Source organism: Lepus europaeus, chromosome 7 (assembly GCF_033115175.1).
Source record: "Lepus europaeus isolate LE1 chromosome 7, mLepTim1.pri, whole genome shotgun sequence".
In the NCBI taxonomy this organism is placed as follows: Eukaryota; Metazoa; Chordata; class Mammalia; order Lagomorpha; family Leporidae; genus Lepus; species Lepus europaeus.
In genome coordinates, this window is record NC_084833.1 from 103661403 (window position 1) to 103682850 (window position 21448).

The window sequence follows — 21448 nt, forward strand, 5'->3', positions numbered from 1 at the left end:
AGAGAGAGAGAGAGAGAGAGAGAGAGAGATCTTTCATCCACTGGTTCACTCCCCAGATGGTGGCAATGGCTAGGCCAAAGCCAGGAGCCAGGAGCTTCATCCTGGTCTTCCATGTGGGTGGCAGGGGCCCAAAGACATGGCCATTGTCCTCTGCTTTCCCAGGCCATTATTAGGGAGCTGGATCAGAAGTGGAGTAGCTGGTACTCAAACCGGTGCCCATATGGGATGTCAACCCCATAGGTAGTGTCTTAACCAGCTAAGCCACTATGCCGTCTCCCAGGGAAACCTTCTACACTTATGGCTTCAACAGACTGATATGGATTAAAACCACAATCATGACAGATATGTATACCTGAAAGCCATCATCATTAAATACAGACTATGTTAGAAAATGCACGCAGACTTGAAACATGGCTTTCTAAAATTAGTATTCCTCTTATCAAGAGCAATATGTAAGCTTGCGGACGTGTTTAGCTTAATGAATAAAAAGTATGTTCCCTTTTACAGCTGTGTTTAAATAAAGCCAAGAGGCAGCAGCTCAGAATGGACATCCATATATACATATATGTGCACACACACTGAGCGGAAATGTCCTTCCTATTTATCTTTCCTCTTTCATCTTCGTATCATTACACCGAGAAGCTGCAGTCTGCCGTCTCAAATAGACTTTGATTCATCATCTTCCTGAAGGTGTAAATCAGAGATCTCGCCTTATACTAGAGTGTATGTCCTTGAAAATTCAGTTTGAAAAATCTGGATCAGCTAAGAGTTATGAACTGGGGTATATGCCTGGCTAAACGGTGACCAACTCAGATCACTTTCAACACAGAAATATCTGCTGAGTATATCAAAACATGAAATGGAAATCTCACTTACTAGGAATTTGCTGAAAATCACAATCCGGTGATCCCAAAGACACTCAACTCACTAGAGGAGTACCTAGAAGCCTCTCAACAGTTTTTTGTGTATTATACCTTAAGGGGCTCTTAACCCTTTTATGCCCAATGGTTGCAATTTGTGGTAATGTATGGGCTCATGGGGTACGATTTTTTTTTTTTAACAGAAAATACTGGAGTATAAGGAATAAACAAAACAATAAGTGAAGTGAAAGAGCAGGAGATCAACAACATCAAAACAAGGCTGCAACTCGGAAGGAAAAAATCAAGAGGCTCCTAACAGAGCTCTGCCATGGGGCACAGACGTGGGATCCCATCTTCCCCTCTCCTGTACAGAAGAAAAAAAAAATCCTGGGAGTTAGAGGCAATGGCATTTCATGTGGTGAGTGATTCATTTGAGGGCTCTAAATTCTCTTGATCTTTGCTTCTGAAGCTTGAGGTTTGAAACCCAAGAGCAGGTGGAATCTATAAAGACTGCTGATTGCCATTCCTTAGCACATTTGGTAAAATAGGCTATTTTTAAAATTCAGCAAGATGGGCGGTGATTCTTCCTAAAACAAGTTTGAAAGGGAGATTCACCATTAACCGCCTCCTTGCTGCTGGAAGCCATCCTAAGGGGCACTCCCACCCCATTTCCCAGGATGAGCCCCCGGAGCAAGTCTTACCCAGGACTGTGATGGTGGTATAACTTTCCTGGGGGGGGTCGGTGTAGAGCTGGCAGAAGTATCTCCCTTCATCAGAAATGGAGACGTTTGTCAACGACACTTTGAGTTCACTGCTAGAAAAATTCAGCAGCTGAAACCTGCTGTCCTTCAGAGCTGTGAAACAAAACACAGAGAGTCAATGATCGTGGGCAGGACAACGGACAGTCTGTTTTCCTTACATGAAGTGAGGAAAAAGAGGACTAGAAAGGCAGCTCTAGAGTAGGAAAATGTATTATGTCTCACTGTGCCTTTTGGGTACTTCTTCCTACAACTTGAGTAATTTTCCGAGCTTTTGAAATAATTACATGTTATAATTACATGTCCAAACGAAACTCATGCACCTGCGTGCACACACACACACACACACACACCCTTTGCACAACTGTAGGAGCCATTGGTCTTTAACATGTACTTGTAAATTGTTTCAGTTTTTTTTTTTTTTTTGTCAGACATAGGCAAAATGAAAACATAAGGAAAGGGCAGGTCATGAGTCCCCAGACACAGGGTGCAGGGCCCCCATTAGCTTTCTGGGAATTAGGACTTCAGCAACAAGGGCCTACCGATTCTTACACGGCCTCTAAAAATCCAAGAAAGTAATTGCTCCAAATTTTGAAAGAGGACTAATAATAATTTCAAAAGCAACATGAGAAGTCATTTTTAAAATGTTATATAGTAGTATAATCCTTTTTAACTTGGGTACATCTTAATATAGCTGATATGATTTTAGAGCTGTCAAAAGCAGATAACCTAGGCCCTACACAGGCCTTAAACTGGTCCTGCAGTTTTTTTAGCTATGTTCAGCTTCACTGTATGGAACTGATTAGGTATCGAGCCGGCAATCAAAATCACCAAAAAAGCAATAAATGTGGGTTTCTGATGTATTTCAAATGTTCTCTTTTAAAATCCTTTAATAATTTTGGCAAAAATTAGCTTAGCATGCAATCACAAAAATTCAGTTTAAGAATAAAAAGCTGGCTTCTTTCCCTTTTAACCCCTTCATCTTCGTATGCTCCTTAGATATATCAATTCTTTCCGCAGGTCACTCCTGTCCTAAGGCATTGGGGAGGAAAAGAGACAGGCAGTCAAGAAGGGACTTGCTTGACATCTGCTTTGATTAGGTGTCAATGTTCTCAATAACATTTTTTTAGAAAGACATGATTTCTGTTCTTGCCAAGCCCTGACACCCATTTGAACCATTTCTATCATACATAATCTGGTTTCGATTATTGCCTTTTGTTATATTACATTTGGAAAGCCTTCAGCGTACAGATACCTCCACATGCCACAGTCTACAGTGAGAGGACATTTGGTTTTGTCTTTATAGGCACAGATTGCTTTGGAAACTTCAGTCTTCAACCCAAACAGATTACCTTTCAGAATGCTATATTTTCCTTGCCTTCCCCTATTTGAGTTGTTTGTGTCAGCTAAGTATTTGGGACTCAATTGCAATTCACCTTGAATTACTACAATCAATTCCTATTGCAAAGTAAGACTGCCTTACTTTTAAAAGGGACCATTCAAGGTTTCTATTAAGTAGAAAGATTATGATTGCCTGTCTCTTCTTCCCTCTAAAGAATCGACTAAACTTTAAGCATCTAACATTAAATTAAAAGAAGGTGGCCTTAGCAATCTCTTCATCAAGACAACGTGTAGGAAAAAAAGTTGCCATCTAATACCACAGGGGTGGGAACTTACGCCTGAAGTCCCTGAAATAAATGGTCTGCCTGTTGGGATTCAGCAGCTGAATCACAGAGTCGTCACTCTTATTGACTTGGCAGCTGATGGTTGCAACTTCTCCCTCGATCACTGTCACGTCTTTCGTAAACAAATTCTGTCCATCACCTTAAAAAAAAATGGGGAGAAAAAAATTCAGAAAACATCAATGATAGTTAACTTGATCAATTAAAATGAGAATTAAACATAAGACAACAATGAACACAAATAGCAACATGTGGTATGGCTCTAATAATAAACTGAGTCTATTTATCGAGGAGAGACCTAGAGATAAAATACAGCTAATCCTGGACTTGACTTGCTCTCAAAAGTTGCGGATATCAAGGTTCCAGCCTTCAGTGTTTTGTTCTAGTTGAGTGGTAGACAGAGGCGGTATTGGAGATCAGAGTAGTGGCTTTTGTGAGGAGTTGAAGCTCTCACAAACGGAATAGGGAAGATACGTAGAGTCAACCTTGGCTCACATGCCCTTGAGCGAAGCTATCTGGACATCTCACAGAAGACTCAAGGGGCCACTTAATAGAAGTAGGGAGGAGGGTTCCATAGTCTCATCTTCTTAGCGGATGCTGACATTCCCAATGCATAGGCAGTTTAGTTATTTATTGTGTGGGAGGGAGGATCTAACTGTGACTCTTTGGGGTCTCAATACAATTCTGGGAAGGCTACCAGTTCAGTCTACTCTCAAAAACTCAAACCTTCACGACTCACCCAAAACCCCAGGTTGCCCTGAACCCACCTCTCTTTTTGCAAATCACCCCCACCAGCCATCTAGAAAATCTCTTTCAGAATATGTTAAAAAGTCCAGGCTTTCAGATCCACAGATAGAAGGCTATCTTCAGATCTGCTCTAGTTTGTTGCTTTGCAGATGAGTGACAGCAGCCAGGGCATCTCCTAAATGTCCTAAATGATCCACAGCACAGGTAGGAGGAAAGGAGAATTCATTTCAGAAGCAAAGGACGAAGCAATTGTCCAGTGTCCAATTTTGCACCTGGTATGGGAGGGCATATAGGAGAATATAACATTGTCTAGCCTCTAAAAAGCTGCAATGTGGGTGAAAACTGATACCTATTCCTCACTCACAGAACAAAAAGTGTGGTATAGGCAGTGGATACAACGGTGGATCAGGAAAAAGAGAGAGAGAGAGTGCCTTCTAGCTGGTGTGAGCTCAGGAAAATTATTTAAAATTTCTGAGCCAGCTGTCCATCTGCAAAATGGGGATAATAATTAAAAGCTGTCTATAGAGCTATTGGAGGAATTAAGAAGGATGATATAAAGCATTTCGCACTGTTTCTAGCTTCTCATAAAAAACGATAAACAGTAGTCGCTGCTGTCACCATCACTGTCATCGTCGTCATCATCATCATCATCATCATTTCTCTAGATGTCAAATCCAAACATTTATTAAGACATTATTATGTGTGAGAAGTAGCAGGCATACAAGAATGACGGCTCCGAGTTTCTGTTCTCCAGGAGCTCTCTCTGGCACTGCTCTACATCACTCAGAATGGCTTACTCCCTCTGTTAGGAAAAGTTGTCACATTCAGAAACAAAGGTCAAAGATAAACACTAATCTAAAAAAAAAAAAAATGAGGCAGCATAAATAGAGATGCAATTAGAATAAATGCAGGATTTCCACCTGCTATCGCATTTCTGCCGAAGGATCCTTTTTTGGCAGGCCACTGTGGGGGAGTGTGAGAAGGGGTGTCTGAGATGGCTTTAAGCCAAATCCACCTAGAAATAGACCAGCCTCTGGCAAAGGATTAGAAGAGAGGGAGCTGGAAGGATAAGCCAAAAAAAAAATTATTAGAGCCACAGATAAACAAAAATTCTTGGTGCTTGAGGAGCAAACCAAAATGAAACCTGACCTGGAGCTCTGTGATCCAGGGAATTACCCTGGGTGTGAGAACACAGGCCCACAGGGCTTGTAGTGAGTGAGAGGGTACATTTTCCCTGGCTTGATCTAGAGTAGAGGCTTAGTGGGCTGAACAGTGTTACAAGAATAACAATAAAGAGAAAAAGTGATCAGAAAAAAAAAAAAAATCAAGGGATGCTTATTTTCTCCTCAGTGGATTACTGTGACAAACACAGAATTCAGAACTCAGCTGGAGGGAGCAGTTTACTCTCAGACTTGAGAAGAGAACAAGAAGGGAATTCCTGTCAATCAAGTAAGCTTTTCCAGGTGGATCTGCTGGCCCTGAACAGAAAGGACAACATCCTTATATTCTCAGGGTAACCCAATCCGGTAAGAAAATTAAGGAAAAGTTAAGCTGCACAATTCAAGTGCTATCAGTGTCTTTGGTCCTGGGACTTGCAGAGACCAGGATACCAAAGGGAGTCCTAGTGGATTGTGGGAGGGATTTCTTCCACCTAAAGGAAGTTTATTAGCAACACAAACAACAATCCTCAATTTATTAAAAGGTGCATGTGGGAAGGCTGCCTGTTGACAGCATTAAACCCTGTGGCATAAATCAAGGCCTCGCAGCTCACGACCATCTTGCAGTTACCGGAACTTAAAGCTAATTGCAATTCAATTATGCTGTGATGGAATATTTCCTGTGGAAATAACCAAATGCTTTTAATGTTTAGCTCTTTATTTGAAATGCTAAGGTTAGTATATTCTGGGGTGGGGTGGGGTATTTATTATACTCTTGTTAAGGCTGTAAAACATTCATATAAGGAGTAGGAGCAGAGAATTGACCATGACTTAGTGTTGTAGAATCAGATTTTTTTGTTGTTGTTTTTAAAGCATCTAAACACTCTCGATTATTACTGATAATTAAGTGATGTAAGACTAGATTATTCTAACAGGTCCCTCCTGAGCAAATAATTCAGGTAAAATTTTGTCATTTGCAAAGGTTTGCCCTTGCTGTGTTCTGGCACATCATGTGCTCTGCTGTGTGGTGTCATTAACATTGCTGCTTGATTTTTTGAAAAATTGCTAAGACCAACTTAAAACTTAGTGTTTCAGAAAATAACAATTCCTGGCTGTGTTAATATGGTTATAATACTAATGCTAAAAAAGTTTTAAGTGATAATGAAATAGTTTGCTGAGAGATATCAAAGTGCCTTGGCTCATGGTGGTGGCCCAAAGATGCCATTCCATAAGAATCACCAATAAATTATACAGGTCAGCTGGATGGCAGTTATATTAAACAGAGCTCCAAACACGGAGGCCCCAGAAGATGGCTGCGGTGGAATAATAATGACCTATTTATTTGAGGCAAAGGAAGTGGATGACAGTGATGAAAATATGGTATGTATGTCAGTTCTCTTAACTGCCCGAAGCCTTTATGTAAAAATAATTTCTGCTCACATCCTCAAATCTTTCTTCCAAACAGAAGGGTGCACTGTGACTTGATAAATCTCCCCTTGAAATAGATATCACCACAATTAGGTTGTCGCAAAACACAATTTGATGTGTAGCAGAAGGGTACAAACAGGCAACTTCCTTGCCTTTCTTAAAGAATCCATTTTTAAAAATCTGCCTGATTTTCTAAAACCCAATTAGCAGATATCATGTTAAGGCAGAAATAGCACATATACTGGGGGAAAAAAAAACAAATAAATACAATATACTGTAGCCATTCAATAAGACTGTTAATTGCAAGGTAATTTATTGTGAGGGTAGAATGATGGCACATATAGACATTTTTTACTGCCAGGTTTAAAGACAGAATCAAGTTGGATTTCCATTTACAACAGCAACTATTCCCCACAACTTCCAGATTTACTCTACAGTTTCTAAGTATAAACCTCTGGTATTAGGGAGGCCCACTGAGGCAAGTCTCCTGTAGTAAACTGGAAGTTGCCAGGGCATTCATCACAATGAAGAGAAAGCTTGTGATGTAAAAAAAAAAAAAAAAAAAAAAATTACTTTGATCATTAGTAGCGACAATTACAGCCACACTGGTTAGGGCCAGAGTTGGAGGTGGGGATGTTATGTGTACATCAACCCCCTATGAATTCAATTTTCAATTTGCATGGTTTATGGATTCTTTCCTAAAACTTCATTTTGTTCTAAGCTCCATTTAAAGAGCATTGCACAAATGACTAACATTGACTGGAAACTTCTCAATCAACAACACAGCCACCTTGGGGAGATGATGGGGCAAACTGTAAAGCAAGAACTTCATGAGAGACGGGGAAGGGAACAAATGTTTTTCTGGTGCTATGCACTGTGCTGGATGCTTTACAAACTTTTCACTCTCAAACTCCTGTTGCTGTCAGTATCCCAGTCTAAAGATTAAAAACAAACAAACAAACAAAAAACCCCCAAGCCTCTGAGACTGAACTAAGTACCTGATGTAATTCAGCTAAGTGACCAAGCTGGTGTTTGAACCCAGTTCCCCCAGGATTTCCAAGCCCATACAGCTTGTACTTTGTTTCACCGGCCAGCGTCAGGATTTGTTGCCACGGTTCTGTTGGCTCTGTCTTGGAAAATTTACTTGTTTTTAAAGAGGGTTATTTCCTTATGAGCAACTTCTGATTTTTTTTATTGCCATAATTTATCCAGAACACAATTACACACTTCAAGATGAGAGAGAGACTGTCCTGAATGTAAAACACCTTGTTTACTACTGCTTCCTTCTTCCAGTGCTCAGCACACTCTGCCCCTAGAGAAAGCCTTTATTACCAGTGCATGGCGGGCATTTGCCAGCATGGAGAGCTCTCGCCCCCGCTGCCTGGCTGTAAATAAATAAAGCACTTCATTTACACCAGGGGAGTCTCTCCAGTCAAGTCCATAATACAAGGGCGAGTCATAGCTACAAGAGAATGCACCTTCTACTGCGGCACAGTGTAAACTCCTCTGACACCGAGGAGCACAGGCGACTGGAAGAGCCTGTCCAGAGAAAGCACCTGCAGTCCCGGCGCCTGCTTCTCCCAAACCAACATCGGATTAGGGTAACTTCTCCTCCTCTCTGCTCTATGGAAGATGGAACCCAGCATTAAATCATCACAGTCATGTCGTCTAATAAAAAATGCAGACTGTGAAAAAAAAACACAAAACAAGCCAAGCCAAGCATCTTGCACAGTTATTGCCTTAAAAACTCCACAATAGTTCTTGAAGGTTTTAAACAAACGAAAGGCTCAGTGTTATGCACTCTTTCCCTCCAAGAGGCATCTGGGCTTGCAAATTTCAAAGCAGCAGAAAGATCTGCCTGGGTTTGGAAACTTTGTTTTCTAGCAGGATGCAAACCCTCCCTGCTCTGGCAGCTCCAGCGGCTCCTGGGCACGGTCATTTCTGCTGAATCCTGGTGCTCACAACCCTGCTCAGGATGTGGCCAGCTTGCAGCCTCTACCTCTCCCTGAACAAGACCACCATCGCCAGCAGAGGCACTACAACGCCTGCGAACGTTTCCGGGAGCTAGCACAGACTGGAGTACATTTCAGAGAAAAAAAAAAAAAAGTAAGATTCTGTTGAAACCCAGAGGGAAAAATCTTTCTAACTGCATATGTTCCCCCAAGTCAACGTAAACACAGTGTTCACTACAAATCATTAACAAAGCCATTAAGATTTGATTTCTATCTAAGCAATTATTGTCAGCATATTTTGTACATTTCCTTTGAAAGACTCAATCCTATCTTTCAATTCATTAAACTGTTCCCTGCATTTACAGAGTTTTATATCAAATCAGAAACCTATTTGAATTAATAAGAATTACAGTAAAAAGTAATTTGAAAATAAATTATTTGAAGTTCAAGCCGCGAAAGCTTTTGATGAAAGAATTTAGTTCCTTTAAACATTACGGTAACATTTTTTAGTCTCCAATGTGCAGATGTGAGACAGTGGGAACCCATGCCCAAAAAGTGGTCCATCAACCGCGGATCAAGGTCAAGGGTGAGACCTCTTCAACACAAATACAATTCTTTATTTCTAAGAGGGGCAATATTTCAACCTTTGTGAACACTTGAATATTTATTTAAAATCAAAAGCAATCAATCTGTCTGCTGTTTACAAAGCTTTGCTTAACCTTTTTGATCCTCATCTGTGTTTTGCTATCCCAAACAGTAAAGTCGAATATGTTGATTATCTGCTCCAAGAATTGTCTCCTTAATGGTCAAAATGATTATGGATGCACACCACACAGACCATAAACTTAGAGATTAAATAAGCTAAGCCAATTCAACAAATAATGGAGGGGAGAATATGTGGCACGGGCCCTTCTGAAATCCAAGGGAACCCAGAGAATCAATGCTCTCACTGTAGGGACGAAGACACTGAGGCTCAAGGAGAACATATGCCTAACCATCATAGGGCAGGCAGGAGGCACAGCCAAGGAGAGTGCAGGTCTCTGACTGAGTCAGCAAGGTATTCCTACTCATGGCTATTTCTAAGTGACATGTTTTGTTTCTAGATACAAAAGCAATATCTGCTTAAAGCTCTTATATTTTTTTTGGAGGGTTGGGGGTGGGAGACCTTCTGATGTAGCATTTATAACACTGCATCCTATGGCATGGAGATAGTCAGGGTCTCCTAAGACTCTCCTGCAATATAATTATTGTTGTGTCACTGGAGATCATGGCAGAAAAAATACTGGATTTAATCTAATCTCCTTTTATAATCAGTAAAAGGTGAGGCAAATTTTTGAATGGCAAGTTAAAGAGTAATCTTCTTTAGTGATGGTTTTTTTCTTCAATTAAAATTGTTGACTTCTCCTGAATACAAAACAAAAAATATCATCTGACACAACATTAAGCTATTCATGAATATTCTGTATACACATTCTTGTTTAGTTGACTAATGGCAAATTAACGTTCTCTATTTTAGCTTAAACACATACTATAGGTATGTTTGATTAGCATTGAATTCCAGAAGCTGATTACTATGCATGCTTTGATTATGTAATTACATAATAGAGTATAATGGCTCCTTTGGAGTCATTATGATCTATATGGCAAATATGTTTCAGTTTTGCTATAGTTTAAATACACGTTGAGATGACAGCTCATAACAAGGTTCCACTTTTCAGTCTTATCAGCTAAATGGGCATTTTCCCATTCATCCTAACATCTCCTTGACACCAATTAAGGCCTATTGTGTCAAACTGCATACACTTTTGAGAAATTCCCTTTGTTTTCTTGGCATTCAAAAAAGGACATTAATTTTAAAAGCTGTATTAAGCAAAAGGCCTGGCTTTAAAAAAAAAAGGGTTGAAATTCCATCCTTCATCCACCCTTTGAAAGGTCTGCAGGGAATCACATTTAGTTCATTAATCACTGTTCAGACAACCACACGGGGGTTAAAGATGGAATTTCACCTTTAACTCCAAAATGCACAAGAAGGGAGGACAGCCAAGAATACTGATGCTGATGGTGGTGGCTCGCCACTGTGCCTGCGGCTCAGGGCCTCACAGAACACCAACCATACCAAGCTACACAAAGGCGTTCTTCTGAAAATCGTATTTCTTCCGGTATCCCTTAGATTTTGAAGTTCCTTTGGGGACAGGCACTATGAAACAGCACAGCAAGATTTTCCTTCATAGTCCCTAAACTGGTTGATGGGTCTAAGGCCAACGAAACTTCCCTAGTGAATAGATTTTTGATAATTCTACTCTGAACTCACAAACTGGAAGGCAGTCAGGTTTTAAAATAGGGGAAAAAAGTTTATTGCAAGGAATTACGTAAAGTTTCTTGTGCTCATGAAATTTTTTAATCTCAGTTATAAGAAGAGTTATTTCTGCTTTTCTGTCTTAAGTGAGAACAATCCCTTACCCCATGTAGAACCAAAGGGGATGGAAGTCTTAACTCTGAAAATGAATAAGCTTCAAATTTATTGGTCTATCTTTGCGTCTACAGTTTTCAACATTATAGCTGTGGAACTGGGGTCAAGCACAGTCCAACTTGCATTTACATAGAGGATGAGCATCTCTTTTGTGAAAAGAAAACGTCTTCTAGATGTGTGAAAACTCTTTTCAAGGAGGATTGTGACAAAAGAAAGTAGTTAAAGTATCCATGGTTTTGCTATTTCAATTTCAACCATCACATTAGCCACCTTCCCTTTAAAAGACAGAGCTTAATGGGGCTTTTAAATCAGAGCCCACCTTACTAAAAGGACCAAGCAATTATGAGGCTTAAGGTCTGAGCTGCCAGTTCCCTTAAAAGGAAGAGGTGTAATTCACTCTATAGAATGTTTATGTGGACTGACATCCATCCACTAAACTTGGAAGAGCTGAATTAGCTTTTCCATTAAAATTCACTTATCAAAGAAGCTAATGGCAATAAAAGAAACAGAAATAAAAAAAAATACACCATGAAAGATAATAATAAGTACTAAATCCCTTTGCTCTTCACACTGAATGGTGAAAATCCTAGATTTTTATTCTCTTCTCACTTCTTTTCATCCATGGACAGGTTGTATAACCTTTCTGTTCATCAACAAGATAGTCTTTTTTTTGGAGAGAAGTCAGCCTAACGTTGAAAAAAAAAAAACAAAAAAACCTCCCTCCCAGTGGACAGGCATTATGAGAACTTACAAAGAGAGAAAAACTAGACCCCCCCCCCCAATAGAAAAGTCAATGCTTTATTTGTTTGTGAGATGGCATTGAAATCACCTTATGGGAGAGTCATTTTAAGCCTGCTAAATCTGCTTAGACACTCTTGGGAGAAAGGGGGCTCTTAAAAAATATTAATTAAAGAAGTAACTGCAGGCATCCACGTTGGACTTTGGAGAAGAACAATCTGAAGACAGAGGCTTCTTATAAAACTAATTGTGTTGGCAAAGCAAGCAGTTTCTTCTCAATGGATCTGATTCTATGATGCTCATTTATGGCAAAAGACGAATAAAAGAACAATTTCACATTGAGCTGCTTTGGTAGCAATTCAAAGCTGGGTGGTACTCCAGTATTTCACAAAATATTAAGTTTCTTTTAGGTAAAATGGAGTTGTGCTGAAGGCCAATTATTGATCATCCACATCAACTACTTTGCTAATGAACTGATGATATGATATTACATTCCCTGGGATATATTAAACGATTGCTTTGCACAGTGAAAACTGGTTGTAAAAATTCCACTGTTGCAAGCATGGACTATTGGAAGAAAATCACATTGAACAAAAGATGAATTGTGTAGATGGCAGTTGACAGCTGATGAAGCACAAACTCTCACGTGGTCTAGTGTGGTGGTCATGGGCCCCAAAGCCAACTGAAGTCCAGGGTAACAGGAACTGATTCTTTTTAATTCATGTACAACCAAAAAGTGTTTCCAAACCTACAGGCTATTCGCAACGAAAACAAAAGGTTTACATGCTTGAGATTCAAAATATATATATAAACCACAAAAGAAGACATAAACCTTAGGTTCTACAATTCCTGTAAAGAACCTGAACCCGGGGAGATCTTAGTAGCTAAACCACTTATTACATACACCGTGGCAGCCTCTGGTGAGCTCTTGCTTTGTGGGAAAATATATTGTTGCCTTTCCCTAATCAAATGAAAAGAAAAATTCAGGCTCCGAAGCTGAGATGGCTGACTATACGATGGACACTTCTACTTAACTGATACTTCTCAATTCCCCCAGGCGCTAAGCAGACCAGAGATGTGGATTGCTCACCACACTTGCCATTGTTAGCAATTCCTCTACAGAATTCTTTAAATTGAATTTCCTTACAACCACAACCTTAAGCCTCAAAGGAGATGGCACATGTCTGGCTCTTATTTTTAATACCCTGCTTATAAGTACTCAAGTTTAACATCATTTTCCTTTGATAAGAAGTACCATGATTACACTTGGGTCCCTTTTTGCTTCAACTCACTAAAAGCTGGGTTTTTTCTTTACATTTGCCTCCAGGGTGTTAAAAGATTAAAATTTAGTATAACATATTTAAAATCCGAGGGCTATAATATGTAACAATAATTACTACACACAGGAAAGAGAAGGGAAGAGGCAACTAGTCTGAATGTCCAAAGGCAAGGGAAACAAATTATTTCTTTGCTAAATGTTTATTAATAATAATAATATTATTATTATTATTTAATATGAAGACGACCCCCATTATCTGGAAAGGGCATTATTTTAATCATCTACATAACAATGGCCAATATATCTTTAAAAGATTTTCTATGTGCCAGGCATTAGGCATTATTTTGTTACATACCTAATTTAAACTTCAGAGCAATCCTTTAGGGTTCAATATCTTATTATCATCCCCATTATACGGAAAGCAAAACTAAGATTTAGATATGTACAGTGTCCAGTATCTGAACCTAGGCCTGCTTGACTCTAGATGTGATGCCATTAGCAACTATACGACATTAATGAGGTAGCTGAAAGGACATTAAACTTTACAATGCTCAAAGAACGGAGGGGAACTAATGGAAGAATCTATAGTATTTCATTTATATGACTCAAGAATAAAACTAAAGTGACACTCACAGCATATAAAAGAATCTGAAACCAAACAGCCCATCTATCAGCAAATCAGCATGTTCCAACATGGGACGCTGATAAAATTAGCTCTCTAACCAGAGCCCAAACACCAGGTCTTTAGTATTTAGAGAGGAGATGTCTGTTCTGCGGAATGATCCAGATTCAAAAGGCAGCTCCACTCCAACTTGAGGCTTTTACAGTACCTACTTCAAGGGCATTCATTAATATTGACAGTCTATGTGACTGAAATTTGGCTGTACTAGCAGTCTCTCCCTACATCTCCTCGTTCACTTCTCCCTGCCAACAAGAGCCACTGAAAACCTTCCAAATTTAAAGCTTAGAGTCGACAGGACAAGCAAGTAAGGATATCAGTGGGAACACATCAGATACGGACTCAGAGCGAATGTCAGCTTCCACTCACGCTGCTGCAGAAACAGAGCATGGGGGGAGGGGCGGCCATAGATGTCTCCTACTCCTATCCTATTCTAGGGTGTTGCAAGTGTGTGTACTGTGGTTCGTTCAAGAAGCAGCTGTAAATCCATGATAATCATCATGCTGACAATGCTGCAATGTTCAACTTAGCTCTCATCTCCTACCAGGAAGCCAAGCAGCTTTGGACTATTATACAAAACAACGATTTCTTGGCTGGAAAATTCGGTCCCGTGACGAAGGCCCTTATTGGAGAGTTATTCACTCTATCATTTGTCATTCATAAAGCAGGTTGTGTGTTTTTCTTCCTTTCTTTTTTTTCTTTTTATTTATTTATTTATTTATTTATTTTTTAAGGCTCTGAGTCGCTGGTCCCAGCTGAGTCTGGCAAGAAACATACCAGGGTCAGAAAGCTCTCTTAAGCCAGAGTTTGATAAAGGGATTGCATGTGGAGAAAAGTCAGTGGCCCAGGGAGATTCTGGATCCTCCTCTCAGGCTTGCTGGCTCCCCAAGGCAAACCCAATGTCAGGTGGATGTGCACAATAACTATCCACATAGCATCATTATAAAAATAACTTGATTAGTATCATCAGAGTGTGGACTACTGATTAATCATCATGAACTAGAGATAAATGATAAGGACTTCACCCACGGCTTATTTTCTGCCAGTAAGGGGGAGCTAAGGAGAAATGACAAGATCATCAGACTTGGAAAAACAGGGATTTTTTTGCTGCAGTTCGAAGCTTACTGGTGATGAAATTGGGAAAAACTCTGAAACTCTGAATCTGTTTCTATATTTTAAAATGTGTGACTGGTATTTCTCCTACAGGGTTATTATGAGAATCAAGTGAGGAAATGCATATGACAGTATTTTTAAGCTCTAAAAATGCTAAATAAAGGATTATAATCTGTTCCTCCAAATTCATCATCACCATTATCACCACTGATGCAGGCTCTGTCTTTATTACTAGGACCTTCTGACGATCTTCCAAAACCTGCTGGAATGTTTTCTCCATTTCAGAAGTTTAGCTAGTATTCCTTTGAAATAGTTATTTTAAAATTATTTATTTGAGAGGCAGAGAAAGACAGAAAGAGGGTGACCACAACCCATGTCTCCCACGTGGGCAGCAGGGGCCGATACCTGAGCCATCCCCCTGCTGCCTTCCAGGATCTGCTTTGGCAGAAGACGGAGTCATAAGCAGGAGCCAGGAATCGAACCTTGGCACTCTAGTGTGGGATGTGGACATTTGACTGCTAGGCTAAATGCTCCTAGTATTCATTTTATCGTAAGGCTAGAAGAAGGAAGTACATGAAAGCGTCTTCATCAACTGTGTTGTTAAATTGCAAACTAAAACCATGGATATCACAAGGTGAATGGCAATGTAGGCAAAGACTGGACATTTGAAACTGAATTCAGTCAATAGCATTAAAAGCATGACATATTCTCTGGGTTCCATCCTTTTTTACAGAGGCTTTTCATAAGTTCCGAGAGCAAACTGCATGTCTAAGGGTGAGAAGAGTGACGAGCAGTAAGTTGACAATGCAACATACCATCTTCCCTGGGAAACCTCAAAATCAACCTTCAGATACCTACCACAGAAGTCATCTTCCATATAGCTAAATACCTCTCTCTCTGTCTCAAGGTTTATTTATTTTCTTGTATTTGAAAGGCAGAGTGAGACAGAGAGGGAGAGAAAGAAATGTCCATCTGCTAGTTTACTCCCCAAACGGCCCCAACAACCAGGGCTGGGCCAGGGCGAAGCCAGGAGCCTGGAACTCCCCCTGGGTCTCTGGAAATACCAAAATTACAGCTAAAGGAGGGGAGACAAGCATTCCACAAAGCTTGCAGACTCCCTCCGTTTTGTCTCATGTTTCTGTATAGAGGGATGCTCATGACTTGCTGAAGCAGGTAGGCATATCTGGCCCTTTCTCAACAATCTTAGCCTGGTAGGCCTGTATGTCCTCTGCTGCCTTCCGCGGAAGCTGGCTGCCGCTTCTCACAGATAGATAATCCCTTCCTTTATTACTAAGTGCAAGAGCTTTGAGAAAGCTGCAGGGTATTGACACCTTTCCTGTTACTAATGAGTTCCTGGGTGTGTCTAGGAAGTTTGAGGTCCCTAGAAATCTAATCTGCGCTAAATGGTGCTCTATCCTGGCACGAGGAGGTGTCATTTCCCCCCTTCATTTGACACTGGAGGAAAGAAATGGGCACAGGAAAAATTTAATTAGTAATAATATCAGCTTAGTTTGTCAATTACACTCTGACACTAATAGAGATTCTTAGGTAAAATATACCGTTGGATGTAGGAGGCAAAATCAATGCATAATTGGTGACTGACACTAGTTTGGGATTGACATTAATTTCTTATTTTACTACTTGATCAAACCCATCCATTACTAATCTATTTATAAAAGCAATGATTGACCATGGAGGAATTCCTCCTCACCCAGCAGGACTGAGCTCAAAGCCCTTAGCTTGCTCTGGACAACTCTGCTCACTGCCCAGGCTTCCTGACTTGGACCCCGCAGTGAGTTGGACCTGTCTCATTAAGCTGATTGTTCCGTGGTTACTTGCTAACAGAGGTGGTGCTCCTTTATTTCATTTTGATCCGGTTTCAGTCTTAGCTCTCTCAGTTACTAGCTAGCTAGACCTTGGGAAAGTTACAGCCTTCCAAGCCTCAGGTTTCTCACAGGTCAAATGAGTATAAAGATATCTTCCTCCCTGGGTTATTTTCAGAACCAAATGGTTCTCATTTGGGAGAGGTTGCTGCCAAATCCATAAATCTGTAGAGATTATTAGCACAAGAAATTATACTTAATATTATTTTAATTATTTTCAGCTACTGAAGAGCAGTCACACTCTTATTCAATCCTCTTGCATCCCCAAAACATAATACAATGTCAGCACACAGAGCAAGTGTTCACCGAGTGTTGGCTGAACGAAGGTACTAAAGGAAAGGCTGTTTAAAGACCTTCGCGGCTACAGGCATTTTAATCTTTTGAGATAATCCAGTCCATATAATGTCAACACATACTAAATTATATCCATTTCCCTCATTAAATACATCTTTGAATTTAAAAAATTAAGATTTTTATAATTTTGCTTTTCCACTGATTCCCAGTGGTCTATTTTATTGTGAAGCCAGTAATTTTCTTCTCCATGTGTCAAAGATTTTCACAAGGTTACTGAAAACAAACAAACAGGCCCTAGTCTTGGGCCTACAAGTGCTCTGTGGAGAAAACAGCCCTGCTTCAGGAAGGCCCTAAGGCCTTGCAGGCAGACACACAATAGGACTGCACGGTGTTGATAACACTCACCAAGCAGACTACAGTGCTCTCTGGGAACCGTGGAGTAGGGAGGGCCCACGCAGGTGAGGTAGGCTGTGGATGCCAGGGAGAAGGAAGGGGCTAAACTGGCATGGGAGACCGTGGCATATTTAGAACAGCACAAAGTGTGCAGTGTGCTCAAAGAGTGATGGGAAGGGATGCTTTCTGGAAAGGTCACTGGGGCCAAATAGTGAAGGACACGTATGCCAGGCTGCGGAATTTGCACTTTATCTTGTAATTAATAGGGACCCATGAAGTGATTTAATCCAGGGAGTGATAGATAGGATCACTTCTGTATTTTGAAAGATACCTTCTCCACGGTGAGGGAGGGGAGCCTCTAGGATCAGTTAAGGACTCCTGCCGCAGAGTGCTCAGATAAGAGGCAGGTGAGGGGGTACGGGGAGGAGAAGGCAGAGCTCAGGCTGTAAGTGATGCGAGACTGAGGAGGGTCGAGAACACACAGAAGCGCTGGCGCTGCCATGCAGCAGATGAGTTCATGGCTGGGACGCCCGCCATCCCTGATGAGTGCCTGTTCAAGTCCTAGTTACTCCGTCTCCATTGCAGCTGGGAAACAGTGGATGATGGCTCGAGTACCTGAATTCCTGCCACCCACATGGGAGACCCGGATGGAGTTCCTGGCTCCTGGTTTCAGCCTGGCCCAGCCTGGGCTGTTGTGGGCATTTGGGAAGTCAACCAGCAGATGGAAACTCTATCTCATTTTCTCTCTCTTTCTCTTTGCCTGCCCCTCTCTCCTCCCCCTCTGCCTTTCAAATAAGTAAATAAATAAATCTAAAAAAAACCAAAAACAAACAAAAAAAAAACGACTTGGAAGTTAGGCAAGTGGGCTTTGGCATTAGCTTTCAACTCAGTAAAGGGGGAACTGAGTGCTCCTTGGTCACTGCCACTCAAGTTCCAGCAATGTTTAGTCACCTTCCCAGGAAATCCCAGCAAAGAGCTAACTTACAAAAGAAATCAGAAGGTAGGGGCTGGTGCTGTGAAATAGAGAGTTAAGCTTCTGTGTGAGGTGCCTGTATCCCAGATGGGCGCCAGTTCATATCCTGGCTGCTCCTCTTCTGATCCAGCTCTCTGCTATGGCCTGGGAAAGCAGTAAAAGATGGCCCAAGTGCTAGCGCCCCTGTACCCATATGGGAGAACTGGGAGAAGCTCCTGGCTTTTGGCTTTGGATCAGCCCGGCTTCAGCCACTGCAGCCATTTGGGGAGTAAACCAGCGGATGGAAAACCTCTCTCTCAGTCTCTCCCTCTGTCTGTAACTCTGTCTCTCAAGTGAATAAATAAATTAAAAAAAAAGAAAGAAATCAGAAGGTAAAGGACACAAACAACCTTGTCCCTCCTGTTGTTCACTACTGTGGCTTTTCTGTGGAATCCATGTACCACAAATGCAATTAGGAGACCTGCTCCTCTGTGTCTTCTTCTGGAGCCTTCTTTTCAGTGTGACTGACCAGCAGTTTTGACAACCCCTGGGAGAGTGTTAAAAACGCACACTGTCAAACCCACACCAACTAAGTCGAATCTGCATTTTCACAAGGGATGCAGGTAATCCCTGGCACGTCCACGTGCGAGAAGCTCTTACCTACTGAACAGTAATCGAAGCCTTCTCTTAAGAAGTGCTGTGATCACACATGAGGCTAATGGCTTAACTGAGGAAGTGTGAGAGGCGTGTGTGTTCCTAGACAACCTGTTTCAAGGAAACTGGAGAATCTCGGAGAGTCTCGGGATAAACAAGGCCATGAACCCTTGCTCCCAAGTGAGGTCAGTTTCCAGGAAGTAGTATGCTTGGAAACAGATTTTTAAAACTTCAGGTCTGCATGAAGATAAACTGTTGTGGCTCGTTCAGAAAGTCAACAGGAATGAGAATCCAGTATTCTTCCTCAAGTGCCACACAACAAACACTGCACAGATGACAAATTTTCTCCCAAAGCAGCTAGCTGACTGTGACCAAAGCAAATAGATTATTCTGCATTTAGCTGCAAAAACAACCACTTCTAGCCAGCACTGTCACACTTAGTGGGGTTTGTCAGTTCCCATGCTGTAGTACACTAGTTACATTTTTGCTTATTTGGCTTTACTGTGTTGTTCTGTATTCCTGAGTGTTAAGCCAGTGAAGACAAAAACATCAGATAGGGAAAATAAAGCAAGTGGTCCAAGATGAAGCCTGAAAAGAGGTTTATTAGAAAAGTGATGAAATTCAACCACACGATTTGAAGGGAGGAAAAAAATAGGCTATCCTACCCATTACAACAGGTCTTTTCACTTTTTTGCAATGTTTGCTGCAAAAATATAGGCAACGGGGCCGGCATTGTGGCGTAGCAGGTAAAACCACTGCCTGCAGTGCCGGCATCCCATACGGGCGCCGGTTTGAGTCCTGGCTGCTCCCTTCTGATCCAGCTCTCTGCAATGGCCTGGGAAAGCAATGGAAGATGACCCAAGTCCTTGGGCCCCTGCACCCAGGAAGAAGCTCCTGGCTCCCGGCTTTGGATTGGCACAGCTCCAGCCATTGTGGCCAATAGGGAGTGAACCAGCAGATGGAAGACCTCTCTTTGCCTCTCCTTCTCTCTGTGTTACTCTGACTTTCAAGTATATAGGCAACGGCATAAACAGACCTTTAAGAGAAACAATAAAAGTCTTAAGCTTGAGGCAGAAAAATTCAAGCTTAGGAAGAGCCACGTCGAACGCTCAGGGGAAGCAAAGGTCAACAACCGTGTTACCAGTTCCACAGCCTGTTGATGAGCATCCACGGATCAGCCTGAACCGCTCGCTTTGTCCCAGCTGCTGCAGTGACTTTGTCTTGCCATTTGGATGCAGGCTACCAGCATCCTTTGCAGCTGCTCACAGGAGAAAATAACACTTAGCTTGAAAAGCCCAGGACCTACCTAAGACTAAGAATCTCACTTTGGGGAGGTTCCTTCCCACCACGCTGACATTTTATGTACTGTACCTGGAACTTCAAAACTCCTCTGGAAGTTTCCTAATGGTCTCTTTCTGGGGGGAGGATGGAGTGTGGTGTGGCATGGTAGGAGCAGCTAAATGGTCACTGCCATGTTCTAGTTGCTAGTCTTCCTGTTCCTGAACATAGGGTGATTGCAACTGGTTCCCACTCCTCTAACAAATCTGTTCCCATCTGAAAGCTATCAGAGCGTTTTATACCCACTGGTGCATCCAGATGCCCTTACTGCAAGGGCAGCAGATCTCCCGACAGTTTTCTGCTGGGTTACAAAAGTGCAGTTTCAGAGAGAATAATGTTCTGAGTTTAGGTCTCTTAAAAAAGTCGTGAGGTTTATGGGCAGTCATGCTTGTCACATTGAGAATGTGAATTACGGACTTCATGGAAACACAGTTAAACCCCCACAGTTGTGCACAGCCATCATTTCTGCAGAAAAAAAGCACCAACAATTGAGAAACTTTATTACCACTACTTTTCATGTAAAGATGCCAAAATCAACCCTTCCAACATTATAAGGCAATTTTTCTTTTTAAAAAAAGTTTTTTTTTAAATAAAGAAAACAAAAAAAGAAAACCCCTAATGGTCTACTTGCTGTTCTTTTCACTTTTTAGATTTGTCAATTTTTGAGTGACTGCCAGCACCAGGGACTCTTTGTAGCACCTTGTACTTGGGATATAATAAAAACATGAAATGATTAAAAATACTGTGAGTGTAACTGCAGAAGGGACTATATATTCTGGGCCCCAAGGAAGGCTGTTTCTTTGCAGAATCAGACAGACTCCATTTATGTTATTAAATTGTAACACTATTCACTGTCCAGGCTGGAAGCTTCCCAACATGTCAAAAGCACTAAATATGTCCAAACCACACATGAGAACCTTAACCTCTCGAATGCTGGCATCTTCCAGCCTTCTAAACCCGAGGAATCTGGGAATTAGTATTTCTAAATCTATAATATTGTTTAAGCATCTAAAGTGTGTATCCATGAAAAATGCTTAGTGTTCCTAATTGATCTGTGAACGAAAATACATA

General features: G+C 41.2%; 1 protein-coding gene across 5 annotated transcripts in view; it reads right to left on the bottom strand.

Annotated features, from left to right (window-relative positions):
• The window catches only part of CADM1 (cell adhesion molecule 1), a 346994-nt gene that overhangs the window by 64381 nt on the left and 261165 nt on the right, over positions 1-21448 (bottom strand). For all 5 annotated transcript variants that reach the window (XM_062197057.1, XM_062197056.1, XM_062197059.1 and 2 more), the window contains exons 2-3: positions 3296-3442; positions 1562-1714 (exon numbers count right to left, since the gene is read on the bottom strand). In XM_062197057.1, the coding sequence (XP_062053041.1) occupies positions 1562-1714; positions 3296-3442 (300 nt within the window). The remainder of the gene's footprint in view (positions 1-1561; positions 1715-3295; positions 3443-21448) is intronic.